This window comes from Lutjanus erythropterus, chromosome 12 (assembly GCF_056507025.1).
Source record: "Lutjanus erythropterus isolate fLutEry1 chromosome 12, fLutEry1.hap2, whole genome shotgun sequence".
In the NCBI taxonomy this organism is placed as follows: domain Eukaryota; kingdom Metazoa; phylum Chordata; class Actinopteri; order Lutjaniformes; family Lutjanidae; genus Lutjanus; species Lutjanus erythropterus.
The window spans coordinates 18413111-18434015 of NC_139328.1; the positions used below are offsets into that span (position 1 = coordinate 18413111).

A 20905-nucleotide genomic window follows, 5' to 3' on the forward strand; every position below is an offset into this window, starting at 1 on the left:
ATCTGTTATCACCCCGTATCTCTGCCCTTGGACTTACAGTTTGCAGTATTCTTCCTACTCAGCGTCTCTTTTTCCTTTAATTACACTTTTTCAGTCTACACAAGAATATAAACACGTCTTCCTGAGTGTTTGTTCCGGCCCATAGTGCCATTTATCCTTATAGCTTATTGTGGTGTGAGTTGCCTAGTTTTGGGCTTCTTTCAGAATAATGGAACTTCTTGGCTTGTTGTGCTCAAATCACCAAAAAATACACCAGCAATGTCTGTTTGCAGAAATCATGAGCCAGTTACCCAAGATAATCCAATCATAGACGAGAGACTCATGCCTGTGACAATGTGGGATGTAAACATTCATGGCATCCTCCATAACTGAGCTGTAATGTTAGCACAGAACATCATGAAATTTTAAGGTACACACTGTAACGTTCCATACGTGACATGACTTCCATCATTGGACCATGTATTAAAAGGTTTTTCTGGCAGTATCAGGTATAGCTGTTCAACGATACATTGTGTATCAGTATGAGACGCTGAGGGGCGGTGACAAAATGTTGGTATTTGAAGAGTTGGGATTGGTTGATGGGTGCAGGTGATGGTTGATGGTTGATGGTAGAAAGAAAATAATGAGTCATAATTTCTGGAAAGAGACATTGCTGTTGAGTTTTCCATATGTTTTTTTTTAACGCTTTACGCACCACAAGCCGAGTGCCATCTGGTTCCCTTGTGTTAAAGAGAAGTCAGACCTCTCTACAGCTGATATCTCCAAAACTTGGTGACTCCGAAACAATCTAGATGGATAAATGGAGCTACAGGTTGATGGAAAAATATGTATTTTTAATTTTGGGTTGGACTGTCACTTTAATCTCACACTTGCTTTCACAATGTCCTGACACTGGAGAGTCTCACAATTTTGTAAGTTCAACTGAAATGAAATTTGACCAGTGAATTTGCCACAGCCAACCAGAGCTTGAAACAAAATTACAAGTGAATAAGAGCATTCACAAATACTTTATTCAATTTGTAGTGAGCCCCAACTGTCCTTACAGTAAGTCAGGTAATTAAATCTTCTTGTCTATCAAAGTAAGTGGTTCCTTGATAAATTAGGAATGCACTGGAAAAAGGGTCTTTTATACTGTGGAATGCACTTTTGAAAGCCTTGTTTGGCAGCTGAACAATTGGAGAAAAAAGGAAGGTTTAAAAGAGAAAATGAAAGAAAAGGTTAAATTTTTTTAGTGCACCGCATTGACAGATGGTTAACTGTACAGCTTATATAACTCTTATCATGCCCAATGTGCAGATAGAGTAACATATTTATAGTAATAGTTTGTGTGTGATTCACAAATTTCAAGGTCTGGCAGTAATGGTATTACATCAATCATCAAGATTTTTATGGCTAATACAGATCTGCACAGGAGGACTTTCATTATTGAGGTCATGTTTTACACACAATTTAAAAAAAACTAATCACAGTACATTACAATGTACAGAAGAATGTGTAGGAAGTGTTACTCTAGTCATGGAGAATATAACACCTTTTTCTGAAGCTACAGTACCCTCTTTAACCTGCATCTACTGTTAATTCTTAGCAAGAGGGATTCTGTTGATGTTCCCCATTTTATGTCAATTTTATGCATTTAAAAAGAATCACAATGCACATAAAAAAAATAGATTTTTCTAACAAGTGGTCCATCTGATCTGTATATCTATGTTTGCAGACCAGGATATAAGATATAGTAGTGTTAGTAATGATGAAAAGTAGCGTGTAAGCAAAGACTGGGTAGTTTTGGATGAAACTAGTTGAACTAGTCATTTAAGCATTTGTAGAGAAATATTTTACTTCACCAAGAAGAGGAGTAAAGTCATGACTGTAAACGTATTGGCTACCAGTCTGCAAGTTTTGTTGTAGCAGCTCTGGTGTCTGCAACAGAGGCTTTGCAGTAAATAAATATTAGGAATTTATTTTTAATTAATTAATTTAATTAATTAATTTTTTTGATGCAAGAAGCATCCAATTTTCCTTTTTTTTTTCTTTTTCTTCCCCAGAATATCTGAAAGCCCTCTTTCCCACAGTATATGTGTTTTTTTTTATTTTACAACACTGCTTCAATGAGTGTGGCTGCTATGATGTTTTGTTTCCAGGTTCCAGTATTTACATTTCTACTTGATGTAAAAGCAGCTCTTTCCATCAACAGATGGGCTACCTGCAAAGCTCATAATTTACAGTTAACGGCTGGCTTTAAAATGGCAGCAAGGAGTGTTGAAAAATGTTGACTGTGTATGACCAAAAGACCTCCAACATGAAGTTTAAAGCCACTGCTACTGCCAAGGACATCACTGGATAAATTAAGAATTCTATTCACTTCCATTATCCAGAGGAGACCAAACTGGCATTGGAGGAAGAAAACCTGTCTGCTGACATCACTGAAGAACAACTGAACTGGTAGACTTACAAGAGAAGCCATAGAGCCAGGTTATCTTCAAGAAGCCATGCTGTCCTTCATCACTGGATCTCATGAGTCCATGTTGAATGCAAATCACAATATCTCTTGTATTGCCCATAAAATAAGAGTTTTTTGTATGCACACATTAAAAACTTGCAACAGCAACCGGAAAAGAATGTTTGGATGTAACCTCTTGGTGATTAGTAACTGTAATTACATATTTTTTTTGTCTGTAACTGTAATGGATTGCATTTATTTTGTAGTTTAATGGCACTACTAGTATCCTATTAGACATTTTACATTGACTTTTAACCTTTAACCACCAAAATCTAATCTAATCGGTTCATCCTCAAATCCAGGTGAAGGTTTGTGCCACAAAAAAAAAAAAAAAAGGCTGACTGATCCAGTCGTATTAAAGATTAGCTGTGGACAGGCTGCAGGTCCGCTTATCATGCACACACAAACACAAGCAATCGCATGATCCCCTCAAGGCTTATGCCTGCCGGAGATAAAAATTACCTTCCATTAAAACGTGTTTAATAAGTGCAAGCAAACCTTTAAAACACAAATCCTCCTTTCCCTCATTAACTTGATATTAAATAGGGAAAGTCTGCAGATTTTTTAGAGAATGAAGGAGCATGCTGGAAAATTGTCTTAACAATCACTGCAGCAACATTTACATGTGTTCTGAAGATTTGTTATGTCCCTACATAATTGCCACTGAGTCAAATCATTGTATTTGGCAAATGAAAAAAAGAAAATCTATTACTACCGATCTTTTTCATGTTGCCAAATACTGGCGTCATTCTTATTTGCATCAACACAGACCTGGTCTCTCTCAAATTAACCAGGAGGCTAAATGCAAATAGCCAACCTTGGTGTGGGTGAGCATAATTGTGCAGCTCCTCCTTACTCTCCACTGTTATAAACGAGTGTTTAAGCAAGGGCTGATCCCTGATTAGCGCTGATTCCCCTGTGTTTAATAGCACTCAGTGCAACAGAATGGCAAAGTAAAAACAAACAGATGAGACTACTCCCACGTGGTCCTGGAGCGCAGATGGAGACAACTTATAGATGGAGATGTGGAGTTGGCAGAGGCTAAAGTCTGAGCAGGTGTTTGGACCCAGCATGGACATCATGTACTGCCATTTTTAAAGCGCCTGAGAGCCAGCAGGACAGCGGAGGCCATAGGGTGGAGATGAGGCACACAGGACAGACTGTTCTTCTACCATGGAAACTAGTATGAAATCATCTCTGCTGCATCAGAAAACAAGTGCTGTGTAAAAACATGCGTGTGCATCTCTTACTCTGACTCACTTGGCTTGGTTTTAAAATAATTAACTGATTGATTTAGACATAGCTGTGCTTACAGTGACCCTGGTATTTCACTAATAATCAGAATAATCAGAATATAAATGCCTCATGTAAACACCTTAATTGGAAGAGGCTGGCCTGATCCTGATCAGAACCAATTTTCAGTCAGGTAGAGAGGGGTGGTTTACACCCTTTCTAGATTCAATAGGATTATATTATTAGCAAAGAAATATATTCTTTCAGCTCCCCATGTGAGGGTAACAGTAGGTGACCTTTTTCTTTTTTTTCCTTTTGGTGAAGGGACTAGGGATGGTTTTTGGGGAATATTAACGCAAATTCAAACAATCTGAATTTTGCATGACCTTACAATTTTGTTCAATCTCTGCAACTTTCCACATTTTTTTTTCCTGCAGGCTAATCATAGCAGTCCCCCACAAAAACAACATACATCTACGTTCCAATGAACCGACTCGCTGTTTTATTAGTTGTATTTTTATTTTTTATTTTGTCAAAGGGACTGAAACAAATATTTTGTTAGACATTTTGTAATCCTGAGCCCTTTTGGTAAGATTATTTAGAATAAGTTGCCTTTGATTTTTGATGAGTTATTAAAAAAAAAAAAACAACTTTTTTTGCAATTGTCACTTGTTCCCACAATTTCATTGCAACAAACAGCTAAAGACATTGCAACAGCACCACAGTTTTTTGGAAAAGCTGCTGTGAAATCAGGCATTTTAGGCTTCAACAAAAACAAAAAACTACAAAATCCTGGAGGGATGCACTCTCTTTCAGCAGCTCAGTACACACCCACCCAGCTGGACAATGAGTGAACTGAGCTGGAGGACGAATGAGAGAAAAACAGCCTGTAGAGCCAGGCTATTTTCACATCTAACGCAATGAATGAAGGATTTATTTCAACCAAACCAGAGATGGTGTTTGTTGTTAGAGTGGGAAGACTAACAAAGACAGTTTTGATGAGTTTTACAGGATTTTTTTTGTCAACTGAAAATAAAATGTGTTTTACAATGAACAAGGCAATTAAGCGTGTCTTAGTTACGGGACGCACTTTAGCTGACAAAATATTTAAACTGATTTTGTGTGTGTATAGGCTACACATTCTTACACTTGTAGAACCTAAGAATCACTTTAGACAAGGGTAACAAGTTGGAAGCCCTTTCCTTAATCAGTGATCATCTACATTAACAATCAATTAATCAATTAATTGTTGTCAGAAAAACATAAAAAGTTTGCTTATACCAAACAGTGCCTCCTCAATCAAAGCTTTATTTCCATAGCAACCTATCGTATATTCTGACAGCATTACATAGCCCAAACACATAAAGACAAAAAGGTCTACACATTAAACACAGACCTGAATATCAGATATCTTTAGAGCACATTCATAACAATAATCTATTATATTCCAGATCTTCATTTGATAGTATATTGATTATATTTTACTTGATTGACCAAATTCTTAACAACTTATCCTCTGTTAGATCTAGATCTAGATCCTCTGTTACCATCCCTACTCTAGACCTACAACAATGATTAATGAAAATTCAAATGTAAATTTGCATATAATTTCTTGCCAAAGCCACAAGGAGCCACTGGCGAGGGACAAAAGAGTCGCAGAACCATGGTGTAGGTAATGTGGCTCGCACACATCTCCTAGCTGACACTCAGGAGAACGAGAGGAGGTGGGAAAGGAAGGGCGAATATATCGACAATAGCCCATTGCTGGGCTGACATTGGCCAGTTGGAAAATGTTAACATATCAACCGAACCAACAACCCTTCTGCTGAGATTGCTGCTCAGAACAATAGCAGAAACGCAAACATTGTTACCAGAATGCAATGTGGGTCCACGGGAATATTTCAACACTGCCACTTTATCTTCTTTTATAATTCCAGAAGATTCAATGCTTCCCCGTTGGCAGAACCAGTTTGCACATATCAAAAAAAGTTATATTCTGATTAAATGTTTTGAAGGATGTAGATGCACACTTTATCTCTTCCATTAAAACAGTTCAGCTGGAATCTCTCATCAGAATTATTTCAATCAGGCTGAAGAACGACTGTCGATGTAACCACAGCCATTGTTAAAGTGACAAAAAGTAATTGTCATCAGAATGAATGTTTTATCGGAGTAACAAAACGTTTCAAACGTTTGCTTGTATGGTGAAGTGAAACCATGTTCCAAATGTGCCTGTGACTGTGAAAGCAGATTGCGATGCAAAGAGCGAAAAGCTCCGGCAAACAGTTTTCCAGACAGATCTAAAGTACAACTCAGACTGCAGAGGAGTAGTTGTTTAAGGCTCACTTATCTGCCTTCCTAGCGTGGGCTGGAAATGGTTTCTCTGTGTGAGATGGTCTCTCAGTAGTGTTGCTGAAATTCAGGGCACCCTGCTGTGATCCTGGGGCACCACCTGATAATACAGTGTCTTCCTTCAAGTAGCACTTACCGAGCGAGGAGAAGTCTGAAGTGGTAAACAACTTCACACAGACACATAAATTTCACATTTACCAAATGTTTCCCTCTTTCACCTCAGAAAAATGTTTGGTGAGTAATTTTGGCCAATAGGAAAATGGGAAAATAACAAATGTTAACAAGTTGTGAAATCCAACATCAACGGCGCAAAGACATGAGGATATGCAGAAGCAAAATGTTGTTTGAATCATTCTGCAAACCCCTGAAACCTGCAAATAACCCCCTCGAGCAATCACAGAGCCTTGGATAAGACATCCTTTTGATGTTCACTAGGAAAGTAATGGAAGTGCTTCATGAGGAAAGAAAACCTTTCAAGGCTACCCCTTTCTTCCTCCTGCGTCTGAATTGAATTGGTGGCGTCCTTGCATTATACATTCCCCATTTTACAGAAGATTGAATTAAAACATCCTTTGTCATCAGAAACATTGCTCAGTTTGCGAAGTGACCAAGGCATGGCTATGAATAATTATGTGAGAGACAGTGCTCCAAAGTGGCCACAGATTTTCATTAGCGCCTCCAGACAGCAGTGCAGGGAGAAAGGGAGCGAGTCTCTGAGCCTGTCTGTATCAACAGTGATGTATCACACAGCCCTGTGAGTCTTAACCGTTCAATTAGGAGCTCTGCTGAGGCCCGCCTGTCAGTGGGAAAGACCAGCAGAGAGCCGGACAAGATCAAGAGCTGCTTCCTCAAACACACTTCAGGAGCCGGGGCCATCAATCTCCCCGACTGTGACCGGCAGGGTGGCCAAGGGGGCAGGACCCCCTGCAGAAGCCAGGCCTGGCTCAGAAGGCTGCGCAGGTAGGGCCATTCATCCCTATCAGCCAGACTAAAAATGAATAAGCTTGTGACCTTCACAGTGGGGAGAGGGGGTTACGTCCCCAGGCAGGGAGGGGAGAAAAATCTCATTTTCATCAGCATTTCTCTGGACACCAAAAAGCATTAGCCTGGGAAAATGCTGAGGCTAGGTTTGTTTTGTTTCCCAAGTTGGCATCCTAGTACAGCATGGGAATTTGGCTGGTTAATGTTGTGAGAAGGGCAATTTGTACAATATCATCAGCCATTCGCAAAGTGTTTATGTACATGTTTGAGTTTGAATGCCCACAGTACAGTGGCGATATAATGATCCAAATTTAAGGTGGCACTCGGCTTCACACATGATATCAATCTGTGTTGCTGATGAATTAGGAAGCTTGCCAGGGCTTTGGAATGAGAATTAAGCTGAATAAACAAGTAGTTATGAAGCTAACCATGTGGCAGGGGCAGTTTTCAGCTCTATGTTTCAAGCCAACTATAAATCATATCAATTATTCTGACACACAGCTGTTCCAAATAACAAGGGAAGTTAGAGGAGTTTACTTAAACTTATTATTCCACTGGTTCATAGGTGTTATCAGATTTTTTCTGTTACATAGGAGCGTAAAAAAAAGGATGCGCAGCTCTAATTGTTGCAGGTGCTTGGTGTGGAATACATTACTCAGATAGGAGACAATTTATGTCCAGATGCCACAAATCTTAATGAAGATCCATAGGTGGGAACAACAAAAACACAAAGGGCTTTGTCTACTATAGAAAAAATAATTACGTAAGTAAAATGGCAATGATATATGTTGGACCATTATGAGCTAGACTTTTTTGCTTCAAATGCTATGAGGCTTTAGAGGAAACACAATGGAGCTCCACCAACAATGGGACCCTGATAGATATTTATTGTATGCAGGGGTGATTTGTAAAAATGGGAATGTTTTAAAAATGTTTTGTTTGTTAAAGCAAATTAAGGGTGGCTTAAACTCAACAACAAGCCTAAGGCAATAATAATATTATATTTTTTTTAAAAACTGCTGAATGAATGTTCTGCTTGAACTGTTTTGACCACTGGTTCACAGGACTGTTAGAAATTCCAATATCTGCCTCTCTCTCTATTTAATCAAGTGGAGCACTTTTGTTCTCTGTTGTATCAGACATTGTGTTTTTGTGTTGGAACCAAAGTACAAAGTGCTCACAGTGAGAGTGAACCTCATTTTTAATTTTTTTTTTTCAGAGATATTACAGAGCTTTATTTTTAGATGCGTAGCAGCTATCGTCACTGGGATATAGCTCAGTCACAAACTAAAACACTCACATTAAGCACGCTGCAGATTCAACGCAAACGGGAGTTAAGTTAGGCCCAACTGACCCTTCGCTAAGCCCCGCCTCCAAAGAGCAACTGTCCAGTCATAGCTTAGCGACTGTAATTAGGGCACCGCAGGCATGTCAAGTTTTGCATTTCTCTACATGTTGAAAGAGTGTGCAGGAGGCTCTGAGAAGAGCAATACTCTGCGTTTCATGAGTCTTGACAATGGCGTCTTTTTTGTAGTCTTTCAATAACGTGAAACACAAGAGCACACATGTGGAGAATGGATTAAACTCTGTCTTCATCGTCTCCAACATGAGCTGCAAACATGAGCAAATCTGTCCAACTAATGTTAGCTAACTAGCTGCAGAACCTTTACCTCCAGTCAAACTTGTTAAATTCCACTTGCATCTGTATTCGTTATTGGCTTTGAGGAGGAGGAGGAGAATGTGGGCTGATGCAGAATCTAAGTGGGCCGATGACGATGCATCTCACTCAACTCTTTCACGATCGCAGTCCGGCTCGTCTGGCTGAGTGACCCTTTTCAAGGTCCACTGCACTAATCTAATCCCTGTGCTTCTTTTTCCCACATTAATGAGTATATTTCTTTTATCTATCATGTAGATATGCCTGCCGTACGACGCCATCCAACCAGTGTTTGCTGAGATGTAAGCTAGCTTTATCCTCAGTCTTTTAGCATTAACGTTATATCACGTACATAGCAGCTAGGTTACATTACATAAACACTTTCACGGGGTTCTTGTTTTAAAACATGTCAGATGGAAACTTAAAAATGTCAGCTAGAGAAGGATTTCACAGCTTCAAGGAGTTAGCATTAGCTTACATTAGTCAGCTGCACATGTGAGAGTCAGAATTTCATGTTGCCTTGCCAACTTTGCAAGGACACCATCTCTGCATCCCAGGATTTGCGATGCCAAAGTCTACCATGGTTGGTTTAGAAATACAAACAAACAAGAGCTTTTTTTAATCAATTTCAGGATGATAATGGGTTCAGCCAGACCTTTCTCCTGTTCTTGCACAGCGCTGTGAAAATGAGAAAAAAAAGAGGCAGATGGCAAGGTCTCTGCTGATACAGACGCTGTCTTTATAATGTTTTTCTTTTAATCATGCCGCCTTTAACAAAGTTCTTTCAAAGGTCAATATGACTAGTGAGCGCTTTCCTTATGTTAGTATTTAATTCTGTCAACTTCATTTTCTGGTTCAAACAATAGCAAATCATTTTGTAACCGATATAAAAAGCTCTTCTCTGGGCATCGTATTTGATGTGAAACTGTCATTAATTATCAAGGCCGAGTTGAGAGAGGGAAACTTGCCAACGACTGTATTGTGTTGCAACGTCTGTTACAGGAGTACTTTGACTGGACTGTCTAAAATAAAACTTCTGTCTAGTTCTCGTAAACTTGGAAAGCTTGGAGAAAATCTTTGTGTGTGTTAAAACTTTAATTGGTTTAGATACTGTATTAACATAACACAACATGTATGTATTAACTAGTTTTTAAGCCTGTTCAGGCGACAATGAAACGCTATAATGTGTAATTTCCCTAAACCCCCAGTGGTGCTCTGTAAGGAAGGATATTTTTGGCCTCACCAGCACATTTGGTCCTGGCCCTCAGCGGGGGTCCAGGGGCTCCGGTGCCTCCCTCCAGAGGTCTGGTCAGCAGAACGCTGATTTCATACTCTGTGTCTGGATCCAGGTGGCCGATCTTGTGTGTGGTCTTGTCTACAGGCTGCAGGTCGTACATGGTGCCTGACACAGTGCGGTATTCCACCTCCCTGTCGATGATCGGGCCGTCCCCATTGATGCTGTTGGCGTTCAGCTGGATCCACAGGTAGGTGGCACCGACAGCAGTCAGCTGAGGTGGTGCTATCGGCACTGGGGGCTCTAGGGAAACAAAACGTTTTTGATAGTTTGGTTAGATAACCAAAGTTTAACGGTGAAATGATGGAAAGTCTTGACAATACAGAAAACATTTATGTATTATAAATTTGTGTAAAAAGGATTGACGTTCCAAAAAGAAAAACCTGTGGATGAATGTTTGTACCAAACAAACAAGACGCTCAAAATCAATTTTTCTTTTAAACAATCAACATCAAAATGTTTTTGAAGCACATTAAGAGTATCTTCATGTTTTTCAATAATCGTGGTATTTAGAAGAGCCACGTAACAATCAATAGTTCCAGCTTGAAGAGGACTCTCATCATGAGCAGTACACTGACTAAAGTCACCAAGACCTTGGCAAATGATGCTGCTTTTCTACAACATATTGATTTTAATCAAGGACTTGTGTGGAAAAGCCTCTGATAATTGACAACAGTAGTTGTCATCTCTCGTCTGATTGAGGAGCTGGTTTAATCTCTCAACTCATGACTGTTGTGGAATTTTGCTCTTCTATTGAAAGCTGAAAGTCATTGCGGGGAAAGCATGAAGCACAATTCTACAACATTTTAAAGGACCAGTATGTACAATTCAGGGGGATTTATTGGCAGAATACGTCAGAAATGGAATAAAATATTTACAAGCATGTTTTCAGTATATTTCACTATATATTTCATTATATATTTCAATATAATCACCTGAAAATAAGAATTTTGTGACCTTAAAATAAGCTATTCATATCAACAGAGGCAATGGGTCGTCTTCCATGGACACTGCCATGTTGCATGACCATGTTTCCACCATAGCCCAGGGGTGGGCAAGGCGAGCAGTATTCAGCTGGTTAAAATCTACAGCCTCCCAAATCCTACACACTGACCCTTCAAAGTATGTTGACTATTTTTACTTTTACAGACAAACACAAATCAGCCCCTCATTATTTTAGTTGTCAGATGCAACTAAATATTCTTGGCAGTGATTATCTTACAGATATCACTGTCATGACTGACATTTTCAAGAAAAATGTAATCCAGCCAGCTTTACTTTTTCACCAAAACATAACTGTCAATACAAAGGAGCAGCATATAAAAGGGATTTGTGGGAGATGCAGTTCAGGTGTGCATGCTCTGCACTTGTTAGTTTTGGATGTGCAAGTTTTACTTCTTCTTGTGAATAAGAGTAATTCTATGTGCACAAATCTCTTTAACTAATCCGAAGTGCAGGTAACCATTGCCCTGAGGTATTAGACCTTAAGTGGCAATATGGAGCTGTTTTACAGAGTGGGTTTCTGTTTTGTTTATCTTATGCACATGCAAGTGACACAGCAGGCATTCCTGCCAATGCTTTCACACTATCCTATTCATCAACAGGTGGTGGTAACACACCAAGATATGCTGCAGTGCTCCAGCAAAGGTAGGACAGAAGACGACTTGGATCATATTTAAAATGCTTGGAAAGAAATGTACTCTGCAAATGTTTTATGAGGAAGGAGATGCTCAAAATGGACAAGGATTTATTATGGTTGAGCATTCTAAGTAAATTTATTATAGGTGTTGACTTTTTCTTTATTCTATGTTAGGTCCATCCACAAATGTAACCTGCTAAATATGTACATATTTTGACTGAAATCCTACAGGACCTGTAGGATTAATTTATAGGAATCTACTTAAGCTAAACAGTTTTTCAATTTAATTATTGTTATTTGACATATGTTTAAAACATCATAGAGTATGTATGAAGGAGAATGTATCCCTATAGGGTCACCTGTCTGTAATTTTGGGAAATGTATCTTTTTTAAAAAGCAATTTCGCCTTTTACGCATTCATTTCTACTCATTCAATGCAAACATTTGGGGTACATGTATGATTACTGCTAGTATACAGTAGGTTTTATTATTACTTTTCTAGCTCTATGTATGATATTGTAGTCATAGTCACATATTTCTAATTGATTTCTGGTATTTATGACTTTCTAGTGGACATGGGCAATGTGTTTGTTTGCAGACTTACAGCCACTTGCTATTTAAGATGGCTTCTCATTATCACAACCATTTGTCTCATGAGTGTCTAGTATAAAAATGTCTCAAATAAATGTACTATTGGAAGTTTGACAGTGTGCGGGAGTTTACTTGGAAGGTTTGATCCCTCTCCTACATACCTGTCTTATGAAATAAATGTGTGAAATGTTCTTCTGTTCTCAGACCTCAAGAATACACACATTGTTTTGGTGGGTAAGACTGGATGCAACTTTGCTTGTTTACAAGAAAACTCCACGGGGCCACGAGAGACCTGTTCAAAAGTGCTTTAGAAAATATTTAGATCTTTTACTTGAGTAAAAGTATCAGTACCACACTGAGCAAGTACTCTATTACAAGTATTTTAAAGTTCTGTATTGAGTTGCTCAAGTATCAGTATTATTAGCAAACTAGTACTTCATGCTATTAAGTTAAATAACTAAATACAGAAAAATGTCCCCTCTGACCAATAAACTACTACAAGATTAATATTATTAATATGACTGATGCATCAACATGTAAGCAGCATTTTCATGTTATTGCTCTTTGAGGTGAATCTAACTCTATTTTTTCTAATCTGTTATAACAGCTTATTAATGATTGCTAAATATTTATTAGTAGCCTAATTATAAACCATGTATAAATCACTTCTAAGGGTAGTCTTATTGTAAAGTGTTACCCTATTTCTGCAGCAATGCATGATATTTCATAAGATACTCATATTTAATTTGCAAATTTTTAGGATGTAACTACAACTGTAAAATAAATATAGTGGACTGAAAAGAACAGAATTTACCTCTAAATTGTAGTGGAGTAGACTGCAATGTAGAACTAGGATAAATGTACTTACATTTCAGTATTGCTGTTCAAAAGGAGTTAAAAGTAGACAAAAAAAAGTATAATTTACAGATTCAATCATTGTGTCAAAATCAGACAATTGCACTTGTTATATTCAAACAGTTTCAAAATGTTTTATCGCTAAAAAATATTGTCAGAATAACTCAATAACTGAGAAACTGTTTTTTAATATCGAACTTGTTGCAGCCTTTGTGCAAACCACACCTACTGCACAAATGACCAGGTCCTTGAAAAGGACCCCCACTAAATGGTGCACAATAAGAACAAATTATTAGTTATTTTTAAATAATAGAGAACTTCAGTCTTTAAATAAAATATAAAAAAATAAGATTTCCAGACTCCAAAATGAATAGTATATTCATACTTGGAAAGTAATTCATTTCTGGGACCTTTGAACCTTCAAGTGTCTCAAGTTCAAATTTATCTCTTCCACACAAATGTGGTGTTCAGTGACAACCTTGAAGATGGCCTTTTCTCTCTTATGTCACCAATATTTGTGTAATCTTGCTTAAACCTTGTACCATTTCTGGTTTAATGAGGCTTCTCCAAATGTCAGACAAGTTATTTCAACTGGGGTATATTTTCAGGTTTGTATTATTATATAACAAGGCATGAGGAGGCTGCAGTAATATTTGAAGGGAGTTGTTATTAGAAACTTTTAATGTCTATAAAGAATAATTCCAGTTTGTTGTTTTTGGAACTTTTCATACATGGACACAAATTAGAAATTTACTCTCAGCATGCTGTACTATCATGACACTAAACATGGTATTGGTGTCAAAGTCAAAATTTTGGTGTCATCACAACACTAAGATGTCCACTTCCTTTTTTTATTTATTTTTTTTTTCAATTCAGAGCGCCACCCTAAATTCCTAGATAAGCCTACATGAGTATGTTTTACCAATAAGACATCATATGTGATGTGAAAACATCTGATTTTCACACAGTTGGAGAAAGTAAGTGTTCGTCCCTTTATATTTCAGTTATGAAATCCCAGCACACTGCAGACTGACAGGCATCGACTGCCCTGCTCTGCCCGCTCTTCCATGCTGTGAATTAAGGTTTTATTTTGAGCAAACCAGAAATGGTGATTGTTGGAATAGTGGTAAGAAAAAGTTAGCTTCCGTCACGTTTGACTAAAACTGATAGCTTTGAAAAGACTGTAACATTACAGTTTGGTGTCTGGGAATGTGGTGAAACAAAACATATCTAACTCTTTGAAAAAATGTCTCTCGCTGGAGCGAACCTTTCCATAATGTTGTCAGACACTTATAATAACAATCTGAGCCTGTCAATGGCAAAAAAAGTGCTTCCTGCTCTGCATGCTCTGCAGTACGCTGGGGGCTGACAGTGCATCACCTGCGCTCCATTTCTATCATTCTTCTCTACTTCCATCATAGTTATTTTTGTGATTTGTGGTGATTTACAAACTTGGTTTCTGAAGTTTACAGGCTGCGATGTTGTTGCAGTGCTCTGTGAACAATGACAGTGCTACAAAACAAGAGCAGAAACTTGTTTACCAACCACTTGTTTCACCTTCCCTCTTCAATTAACCAACAACCAACAGTCAACTGATGGGTCTCCGACTGATTATTTGAATCTTTGACTTTCTCAGCCCTACATGAAACTGGTCACAACAAGGTATGTGGATCATCTTGATTGACCAGGTCTTGATTTTTGGACAGAGGCATTGTTGTTGAGTTTTTCAAATATATTTTTTGGGCACTTTGAGCACCAAAAGCCGAGTGTCATCTAGTTCCATGATATTCAGGAGACAGACATCTCTATGGCGCACAACTCCAAAACTCAGTTACTCCCATCAAAACAATCCGAATGGATAAATATCACTACAGGTAAGTGAAAACATGTAAATTGGCCTTTTAAATATGGGAACAACAAAACCAGTCCACCATCATGTCTTTCATGCTTCGCACACTCCCGTCTCCAGGTGCAACCAAAAACCTGCCATTGTCAACAAAGAGCTGTGACCCACAGCCATGGTACTGTTTAGGAATCTCCCCTTGTCAGACACTACAATAGGCACACGTCCCAGAGGCCACGGCGAGGAGCTCTAATGAGCACACACATGTTACAGAATAATGCCATTAGTCGCCTGGCTGCTTCTCATGCAGTTGTCATGGAGAGGAAGTCTCCCGGCACGTTAGGTGCAGGCAGAGGTGTCTTATAGAGAATTGGAGGCCCTCCCTCAGCAGATTGTTACCCCATGGTGACCTCCGTCGTAGGTCCCTAAACTGCCACTAATCCAAGCTTCCAGTGTGGCTGTCAAACATCACCTAAAGCGAACCAGCTAATCCAGCAGGTCTTCTCCTGGACTTACACGCAGTGCACCAGTCTGCGTGCTGAAGCCAGACAGAACAATGAGGTGAATCCAAAATCTGGTTTATTTTGTTTTTGGTCTTTTATAGTCATGTCTTAAAAGGGATTTAAGTGAGTTAAGAGGCAATATGCCTGGAGTCATTTAAACAACAGAAAGCAGCACAGGCTCACCACATAATACCCTCATCCCTCATCGTATGATGGAGCATTAAAAACACTGCTATTGTAATGATTGGCATTTGTAATATTTTAAAACATCAAATGAGGCTTAAATGTATAAAATGGATTTCCCAATGTTGGTTTCAGAGGACCGAGAAGTGAGGTTTTCTTGTATTTGAGTGGCTTTTATTTTTTTTTTTCTCTTCAGCAAAGCAGATGGGATGTGTGATTAATAAACCTGGTGTAATTTATCTTATTGCATAATATGTTTCTTTATTTTTTTAAAAAAAGCTATATATTCCCACGACTGCCCAAATAATTGCATTTTATTGAACTTGAACTGAAGGATGGTGTCATATGCGCAGCGTAGCTCCTTTCAGGGATCAGGCAGGACATAAGTATGTGTGGTGTGTAAGTGAGGTAGAGTGAGTAGCAGACCAAAGACGGTGCTGCCAGCAAGCAAGAACTTAAACTTAGCAGAAAGCTGTCAGTAAATGTTCAGTACAGGTTCCATGTCAGTTAATAAACGCTGCTGCTTCTCAAGACCAAGTTGTTTCCCAAGTTGTTTCCCAACTGCTGCAAACGTGAAGCCGGTTAGCCTTGAAGTAAGCTGAGCAGGAAAGCCTAACATTAAGCTAATGCTAACACTAGCATTGAACCTTTAAAAGGTTGATAGGATTGTATCCCTTTCACAAGCTTTGTAATCCAGCCTCAAACTGCAGCCTCTTTTTGAAGAATTTGTAAAGTAAATCCAGTCAGAAAATCTAATTCAAAACATTTGTTGTAGTTGTTAGCATGTTGTTAGCCATCCACTCACATTCCCACAGTGCCTTGTGTTGAGTGTCAACCAATCGGCAGCTGCGTTCCTGACTTGTCCTGTGACAGCACTGATCCATAGATGTATTAATAGATCAATGCACTTATGTCAACATGAGACTGACCATTCAAAATAAAATTTGCTGTAATGATGGCAATGACCCAAGCCAACTATAGGCACCATATGACCGCAGTAATGCAGTAATGCAGTAATGCAGTTATCGTCACAGCCCTAGTAGGATTTAGTGGCATCTAGTGGTGAGCTTGCAGACTCATCTCACTCTTCCCTTCCAAGAATGTAGACAAGCCTGAGGCAGCTGGGAAACAACGCAAAAGGCCATATCTGGAGCCAGTGTTCGGTTTACCTGTTCTGGGCTACTGTAAAAACAAGGCAGTGCAACATGGCGGAAGAGCACCTGCGCCCTCTTTATTTATATTTTCAGGTGATTATACACTAATGAAAACATACTTATGAATATTGTACTCAGTTTCTGTCAATAAATTCCCCTAAATCTTACACATTGGACCTTTAAAAGTAAGAACTTGCTAAAGTACAACTCAGAAATCTGGAAAAAGTAATTTTTAAGTCCTATCTCTGAGGAGGTAAGTGTCACGTAGGTTGTTACCAGATTTTATTGACACATTTGTCAGCACACTCATTTTATGATGTTCTATGAACACCTTGTGATGCACAGGACCAAATGGCCTTCAAAATATGACAAAGTTTCGAGCTGCTGACTCAGACATGACTGGTTCACAGGCTGAGAAACTTGGCAACAAAATTCAACCAACTGATAACCACTAAAGTTTTGATTCCGCAGCTCACCATTATCTGATTTTATCTAGTGTCATCTCTTATAATTACCTGTGACTCTGTCATACTGTGGGACTCAAATGTCAAAGGTCAATCCATCAATCATTTAATCAGTCTTCCTTCTGATGAGCTTTTGAACCCCCATAATAGATGCAGACCCTCAATTTGAGAGGATTTTTTTCTTAAGGAATAGAATTAAAGTTTTAAAAAGAAAAATCTTCATAGTCAGTCAGCGATCAAACTAGAATCACTACTTATTACAATCGATCAAAACAGCCAACAATATTTCATTCCTGGTTGTTCCAACTTCTAAAAAATGTGATAAAACCTAAAATATTGTATTCATCCTTTTGCTGGAGACCCTCTAGAACCCACTCAAGGACCCCTGTTTGACAACCACTGGCATGTTCTTTATTGTGCCCTTAATAGTATAAAAAAAACATACTTTTTGTGAACTGTAATGCACAGATGTCCAAGGTATCAATCAATCATTTTATCAATCTTCCTTTCCTTTGGAGAACATGCTTTTTTTATGCACTGTAATACACAGACACCCCTGCTGCCAGTCAAAGCTATTTCTGCTGTTATCACTTGAGGACATTCCTGTAACAATACGACTAAGCAGCATGATGTATTATAGCAATAAGCATTTCATTTAACTTTGAAAACTTACTGCTTCTCAAAAGCAGCAGCAGCTTACGGTGATGAAATAATTCCTGTAGGTGCAGTAATCCTCTGTTCAACAGCCATAGCAGACGCTCTGAAAATAACGGATTACCGGTGTGAAATACACTCAAGTGCTGGAACACTTTAGGATATTAACAACTCAATTCCCACTGTTTAAGCCTCACGAGGCAGCCTCGCAGCAGCGGGGGCCCTGGAAAGGGCTCCACGAAGCGAGCTTTGTCCTGGCTGGAGATGGGCGACGGCAAGCAGATGACAGTGGCGGCCATACGCGAGGGTCAGCGAGCAGCTGTTGTCACGATGTTGACCAGACAGGCAAACGGCCTGGCGACAGCTGCGTCCCCCTCTACTGCAGCACCTGCCTGCCTGCCAGACTGCAATCACACAAATGCACACTCATGCAACCACAAACACATGCACATGGAGCCAGCGCTGAATGATGAAGACGTACTGAGAGCCAAAACACAGGACTGCAACTAACAATGTTTTTTCATTAATTAATGTGTATGTTTTTCTGATTAATTGATTCATCTTTTAGTCTATGAAGTGTGAGAAAAATGTGAAAATGCTGAGCAGAATTTGCTAGAAACCACTGTGTTGACCTGATATTGCTTGTTTTGTTAAAGGGATAGTTTGTTATTTGGAAGTGGGGTTGTATCAGCATTGAAGCTAAGCAATGGTCTGCTAAGGACGGGGTCAGCAGCAAAACATATTTTAACTATTTAAAAAAAGTCTAACAAAAAAAAAAAAAAATTCAAAAACTGCCGTTACATAAGCCAAATATCAATCTCTCTAAACCAACCAAACTTCATCTGCAAAATCAATAACTTTACCTTCCAGAACACGGGAGTTTGTTGGTCTACCACATCCTTTTTGTTTGTTTGTTTGTGTTATTGTATAACTTCTGTCTTTTAACTGGATAGTTTAGATTTGCTGAGGTCACAAAATAAAAAAAAACAACCAACCAATCGAGGCAGTGGTAGACCAGCAACTCCTGTGTTCTGTGAGTTAAAATTCCTGATTTTTCTTATGGAGTTCGGTGGATTTGGAAAGAGCTATATTTGGCTTTTATAATGTCAGTTTCCCATCAGAAAGTGCATCAACAGCTAAGTAAAGCAGTGAAAATATCCTAAATATAGCATACACCTTTTCTAAGTGGCTAAAATGCCTTTGGCACTGAACCTGTCCACAGTAGTAAATTGTTTAGCTTCCATGCTGGTATTCCTCTTTGCCTCTCTAGACTGTCTTATACAACCCCACTTCAAATAACCTGAACTATCCCTTTAAACCAACAGTCTAAAATCCACATATATTCAGTTTACAGTATAACACAGAGAAAAACAGCAAATCCCCACATCTGACCTGCTGTAATCATGAATCTTTGGCAGCCTTTGCTTAAATGTTTATTTTTTTCTCAATATTGTCGCTTAATTCACTCTCCAGTGACTAATCATTTCAGCACTACAAAACATACATAAACAGCACATACTCATACAACTGCAGACATACACACATGTTGCCATCCATTTTCCATTTACGACACAGACAGCAATAATAAGAGCTGCCACTCTGCTCTGTTGTCAGATTAGTTAGACCTGAGTCTTTATAAATCCTTCTTTCATTTGCCTGTTAGATCCACGGAGCCTCTCCTGCTAAGATGCAAGAGGCCCTCATTACGTTGTGCACTCTTCCTAATTGGGTTGCTGTGAGTTAAGAATTGATCTGCTCCTGATAGGAGAAGAGGTGGCCACAGGAAAATGACGAGCTTGGCTGGCCAGGCTTCGATTTTTGGTGGCTATTCTCATTAGTGCTGACATGGCCGTGCTTCGGCAGCCTTGAATTGGTAACACGGCCCAGAATACTACCGCGAACGCTCTGCAGGCTCCAGGTGATTCTAACCAGGCCAAGGAAGGAGCCAGCACTTGGACAGGGAGTAATTATCCCTCCTTTCAGAACCACTGGCTGCACTACAGGAGAGCCCATCACGAGGGGGCCACGGGAGAGGGGCTGCACCAGGCCAATCCGTATGGCGCTCTGGAAAAACATGCAGTGCACTTCCACATAGGCGCATAAATCTGACTGAAAACTGGCATGAAAGGCAGAAGTGATTATCTGGGATAATCAAGCATTCACTCTCCTCATGTTGAAGAAAAAGGCAGTGTATGGTAATGAGCGGTGGGGGGAGAGTGACTGTAGCAGGCTCATAATCCACAGAATCGCTCCGTGGTCACTCCTCCAAAAACGAGTCACGGACACGGTGAACACACATTTAAGGAGGATTTACGACTCAGACACATTGCTAGGAGGGTTAAGCACTTGTTTTATGACTGGTACGATAAGAGGAGATATCAGCTTTTTTATGTGTGACACTTATAACCGTGAAAACGCCTCTTTTCTTCCCGCAACATCGTCGGCTTATGCCGGAGTCATCGAGGTGTGAAATCTCTGCAGAATTTAAAGTAGGTTGCATTACAAGATTCAACCCAAATCTAGAAAATTACTGTATTTTAAATATTTATGACAAAGGCACTTTACACTTAACTGGTTTGTCTTGTGCAAAAGTATATCTAGTAACACATTGGAAGCAGCGATCAGCAGAAATGTTGCAAGTATGTGTGAGTGCGAGGAGTGATTGTGTTGCTGAATTTATGCACGAGTGTGGTTCTGAGTGCCTCCAGTGTGTCAGTAAATTTTCTTTGAGTACACCACTGAAACCCACTGATACACTCGGGCAGAGAGACTTTATCTCCCTCTTCACTCTGCTGTGTCTGGGCCCGGCCATTCTCGCATGATTGACAGACCTCGATCTGGACAGCCAGGATTAAACCTATCAATCACATAAAGCTCGGAGACAAAAAAAAAAAAAAAAAAAAAGAGAAGAAGAAAAAAAATCGGGGCAGTAAATTCAATTGAGAGCACAGGGAGAAAATTGAGGTGAAGAAATATAGAAGGCCATTACCGGGCTATAGGGCTGT

At 39.2% G+C, this 20905-nt stretch overlaps 1 protein-coding gene across 9 annotated transcripts in view; it reads right to left on the reverse strand.

Annotated features, from left to right (window-relative positions):
• LOC146317867 (receptor-type tyrosine-protein phosphatase mu) overlaps window positions 1-20905 on the reverse strand; it is a 237728-nt gene that overhangs the window by 125962 nt on the left and 90861 nt on the right. For all 9 annotated transcript variants that reach the window (XM_084733216.1, XM_084733221.1, XM_084733218.1 and 6 more), the window contains exon 7: window positions 9964-10257. In XM_084733216.1, the coding sequence (XP_084589342.1) occupies window positions 9964-10257 (294 nt within the window). The remainder of the gene's footprint in view (window positions 1-9963; window positions 10258-20905) is intronic.